The sequence below is a fragment of the Montipora capricornis genome, chromosome 10 (assembly GCF_036669925.1).
Source record: "Montipora capricornis isolate CH-2021 chromosome 10, ASM3666992v2, whole genome shotgun sequence".
NCBI lineage: Eukaryota > Metazoa > Cnidaria > Anthozoa > Scleractinia > Acroporidae > Montipora > Montipora capricornis.
This window is the reverse complement of record NC_090892.1, coordinates 70,394,155-70,399,447: the sequence shown is the minus strand read 5'-3', so window position 1 is coordinate 70,399,447 and position 5,293 is coordinate 70,394,155. Positions and strand designations below refer to the sequence as shown.

The following is a 5,293-nucleotide window of genomic DNA, read 5'->3' as shown; positions in this document are numbered from 1 at the left end:
ATTCTTTTAAAAAATGATAACTTCGATATCCCAGAATCTTTTTAAAAATATCCCGTATCCCTTTAATTTTCCGCCCAAATATCCCGTATCCCTATAATTTTTTACCCAAATATCCCGTATCCCGATAACCCCTAATAGGGCCTCTTTATTTCCAAAAAAACTGCTACTGAAATTCGTTTTCACACTATGCGTTTCTTGAAGAGAGCAAATAAAGACGTGAATGTTTCAGTTAAAAGCAAAAATGTAATGATCTCGCCGAGTTTTCACGGATGCCTCAATTTCAATTATGACTTTAATTTGGGAACATAAAGGCGAACTGCCATGGTGATAAAACAGATCCAGATGTTAAAGATTAAGAGCAATGAATTTGTGTTTGATGGTTTTATTGGTCTTGCTTGAGAGAACGGAGGGCGCTTATGTAACGTTTTTAAACGCCTTTCAAAAGCTTGGTTAACATTATTCGAAGACAAAAGTGTCTCGGCTTTTGTGCCAGTATATCAGCTAGTAAAAGATCACAAATACCTTAAATGCAGAAAGGACAATGTAGCTGAGAACTTGGCATTTAACTTTTAGGCGATTTTATGACTGCGGCAAGACTGAGATGGCCACTGTTCGGTCCTGAAAAATCTTGCTGTCTCTGGTGGTTTAAACCGGAAAGGCGGGTTTGGCTATTTTTCTATATTGATTTACACTGATGATGAGACACACAAAAAGTACAAATGACCATATTACAAATCGGGAGGAATCGTGTTGAAGAGCTGTAAAAATCTGGACTGGTGTTCCATATATCAAGTAACAAGAACAACATCAAAATTGTCAGCATTCACCGATGGCTTCTTCACAATGCGCTCCTATCAGTAAAGTTGTACCAGAGGACGGCGACCTCTTCGGTCCGTATGTTATTAACTGTGCCGTGATGTCTTTTCTGAGCTTAACAGCGATAATAGGAAATGTTTTGATTCTTGTATCCATTTGTAGAGCACCACAGTTTTTGCGCCAACCATCCTATGTCCTCCTAATCAACCTCGCCTTTGCCGATCTCTGCGTCGGATTCTTAGCGGAGCCTGCTTACTTACTCTACAAAATATCTTACTTAATGAATCCCTATTCCGCGTTGACGTGTAACGTTGGACTCGCGTTTAACCTTCTTTCATACTTTCTATCGTCGTTATCCCTCTGGACCGCGGCCGCGATTTCTCTTGATAGACTAATGGCTCTTCATCTTCACATGAAATACAGCGCAATAGTCACCAAGTTTCGAGTTTGTGTTCTTGTTGCTGCTTTACTAATACTAAGCTCAGTTTTCGCTTCCATGTTCGAGTGGGCACTGGATGCGCAGAATATAGTATTTGTGTGCCTGAATTCCCTTGCTTTGCTCATTGCGTTGTTGTCCTATATGAAAATATTTCAAATTGTCCGGTATCATCAAAGACAGATTTCAATCCAGCTGTCCGAGCTATCGTATGCTTCAAAGAGAAGCGAAAATGACCTCAATTCGGCTTCAATGGACAGGCAGCAAGGTGAACGCAAGATGGAGCAAATGGAAAGAGATGGAAATGGAGCAGCAAACACAGAAATGAATGATCATCAAAAGATTGAAATCAAAATGAAAGGCAATGGAGGTCTACATGAAAAATCGAGGGTTACAAGTGAGAAGCAGTTGCAACAGAAGGAATGGGCACCAAAGGAAACTCTGGGGAAAGCTAATTTCGAGGAATCTCTTCTTGCATGCGAGGATTTGGTCGAACAACAGCAGACAGATAATCCGCCTCTTTTTATTGTGGCAATCAACAATTATAACCAAACACAGAGACAAGGTGTGTCTAAGCAGTTCACAAACGATTTGGAAGAGAAACGTGCTTCGCAACGTATGCAAACTGTACAGGGAAAATCTGAAACATCGGTACTATCGAGTGTTGTGAGTTTATCAGCAGGAAACAGCGGTCATAAGTTGGAGACAGGAACACGTCCAAAACCTTCAACTGACAATATGGAACTTAAGATGACCGAAACAGAGTTTGCTCACATCGAGCGCGATCAAACAGGCAAAAATACGAATTTTTTATGTGAGGGTGAACTCATAGAAACTGTATCATCGCAACTTAATAACCGCGGCAAAGAGTATTTCTCAGCTAAGGAAGATGCAGCCAATATGAAAGGAAACTCCTGTCATAGCGAAGAGTCAATACATGACAGGAACTGTTTAAACGGATTGTGTTCAAGTTATGATCAAAGTCGCGTCCTGTTAAATAAAAGTTCGCCTTTATCCAAAAGGCAGAAAACGTTCGGAGAAGAGAATGAAATTACGTTAGTAGAGAATAACTACATTGTCAAGAGATTTCTTGGAAATTTTGATTCTAAGTTTGATTTAAGAGCCAGAAAAACACCAAGTATCAATACAATAACATGTCACAAAGAAGCGATGGAAACCAATTCGGTTACGGATGGCAGCTGTACGAATAGCTGTGATCAAAATTATTGCTTTCCAAATGAAAGTTTGTCAGTCATCCAGTCGGAAGTAAAACTGCATCACGTAGATGAGAAAGAAACAAAGTCAATGAAACCGGAAGACAAGCAATATTTTCAAGGGATGAATGAACATCAGAATTCGATTGCAGACGAGGAAGAACTAGCCCAGAGCAAAGAATCGGATAAAAGCGAGGGAAGCCTTGACGGCCAAGAAAGAGGGTGCAATAGTGACGCAATTTGTCAAAACCAAGAAATCAAACGATCAAATTACGGACACAAAGATAAGCCAAATGACAATCAGGTGACCAGCGAAATGAAAAAAAGATTTAAAATGAAACATTTTAAAAAGTCAGTGGTGAACATGTTTGTGATTTGGTTTATCATGCTTCTCTGTTACCTGCCTCTAATTTGCCCATCTATCTTAGTTAACTTTCTTGGTCGCACTTATTCGATGCATTTAGCATTCAATTTTGCCACCTCTGTGATGTTTGTCAATTCCAGTGTGAATCCCATCGTCTTCTGCTGGAGAATACGCGAATTCCGTGCAGCAGTGAGAAAGACTCTAAAAGATGTGTTTGGGTTTTGGGAAAACCACAGCGATAGCTAACTTAAGATAGATAGATAGATAGATAGATAGATAGATAGATAGATAAATAGATAGATATATCTTTATTTAAACACGATAATGTTTAAAGCTATAAGCTTATGGGGTCGTGTGTTTACAAATAAGATAAGATTCCCTTAATTTACATACTGTTATACGCCTAAACTAAACATCCCTAGGGTGTAAGAGAGCTAAAACTAAATGACAATTACGATTGTATATGTAAGATACAATTAAAAGTATACATAATCATGGTCACTAAAATCTGTAGTAGAAATTGACGTAGCATAAAAATTAAAATTTAAGAAACTTGCATTATCTTTCAACTTAGTTGACAAAGTTTTACAACTCGCGTCTACAATTGAATGATCATTGGCCAAGGTGTTATTCCATAGAGCCGCACCTCTATATCTAATCGAGAAATGAACAAATCTTGAGTTGAAGCCAGGTACACAGACAGAGTCAGGTGTCCTAGACGGATGTGTCGATGTTCGTCTACAGATTATACTGTCACATAATGGCAGAGGCAGATTTTCCCAGTGAGCCTTGTGCATCAGTTTTACTAATGCAATCTTATATTTGTAGCAGAGTGGATGCCAATTCGCTATCTTTAAGGCCTCTGTATGCGGGGTGTCTGATCCTAAATTAAAAATTATCTTCGCAGCTGTACTATGTAGCTTTTCTACTGAATTAAGATAGATAACTTAAGCTCTTTAGTAATCTAAATATAGTGATTCTCGTTCGGCGAAAGATCCTAGCGCTGAAGAACTCCTTGTCAAACTGAACAACCCTAAGCTCGTAAAGGTTTAACAGTTGTTGTGACCATCAAGGTCAGGTTTAAATGAAAACGGGAGGTTCTTCTTTAAGCAGGTCCTCTCTCATATCAAACCCCTGAGGTATCTGCTATATGCGAGGAAATATTTAACCTTTTTTGTGTCCTGATATGAAATTGATTTGAGAAATTTCATGTTCAAGTTGTTAAAATGGATGGCCAATTCACAAGTTTTTGTTCTTAAGCATGTTCGACTTTCTTGCTTGCTTGCTTGTAAGACACGTTTGTTCAAATTAGCCAAACGTTTATACATTACGATTGCTTTTGAATATAATTTTTTTTATAACTTTATATCTAGTGATTATTATATATATTTTATTAGATTTATAGGAATTATTAATTAGTATATTATGTTAATTACTGGGTTGCCTATGGGCAAACCCAGTCGAGGTCTGCGTTTAGTTTGTTTGTTTTCTTTTTTTTTTTTTTTTTGTTTTTTTGTTTTTTCTTTTTCCGTGTCGGTAAAAGTCTTGCCTGTCACTCCCCTGGTAAGTGGTGTCTTTGTGTATAGAGCCTTCTGCGCGTATTTTCTTAGGATCGAGAGGGTAGTGGAACTGCGTAGATTTCTCTGGTGGACACAGTAGAATCATCAACTTAGCCTGCAATGGCGTCGAAAGTCATGCAACGCGAATGGCGTTTTAGTGGATCCTTAAACAAAATATACCCTTATGGAGCTCAATAATGGAAAGTCAGTTGGATAAACTAGGCATGAATCTCAAAAGCGACGAGTACTGGACTTCGACAACAATCTATCGCCCGTCGAGACGAAATCAAAGTGAGCAGTATTTATCTGAAGTACATGGTAATTTGACACAATTGAGTTTCTTGTCTTCACGCACGCAATGAAATAGGAAGAGGTTTTCACCTCTAAGAGCAAATATGTTGTTTGTTTCAATAAAATTTTCGCTGGAAAAGGATTCTGTGGTATTTTCTGCCTTTGTGAATTATGATATCATGTTTTGTATTGAATTTTCGAGCTTAAGGTTCAAATGTGATATGGGAGAAGTTTTTTAGTATTGCTCTGTAAGCAGGAAGGGTTCACAGGCCTGTTGGAAGCGTGCTTGAGTTTCAACAAAATGAGGCCCAAAATCAGTGAAAACTTGTGACGCAGATGAATAATAAATTAAAGTAGCTGCTATTTCCAAAATGATGGAATTACCTGGTGATAAATAACGTCGTACGCGTCTTGGAGAGTAAATTTTGACTTTGCATAAACAAGAGTTGGGCGATTGTGATCTTTGTTTTGACTTCGCTCATTTCATTGTCAAACTTTATAACACTTGACAGAAAAAGAAACTTACAAAAACCCGGTATCTTGCCATCTTTTGACACAGTAACGCGGTAACTTAATCACGGCGCCCGCTGAACTCCGGCCATGTCACTTTCGA

The 5,293-nt window shown here is 38.4% G+C and overlaps 1 protein-coding gene across 1 annotated transcript; it reads left to right on the top strand.

Moving 5' to 3' along the window:
* The first annotated feature begins 385 nt into the window (after window positions 1-385).
* LOC138019626 (uncharacterized) lies at window positions 386-4,805 on the top strand. The gene has a single exon (XM_068866479.1). The coding sequence runs from the start codon at window positions 830-832 to the stop codon at window positions 3,074-3,076; it is 2,247 nt and encodes a 748-aa protein (XP_068722580.1). The 5' UTR covers window positions 386-829; the 3' UTR covers window positions 3,077-4,805.
* The last annotated feature ends 488 nt before the right edge of the window (window positions 4,806-5,293 follow it).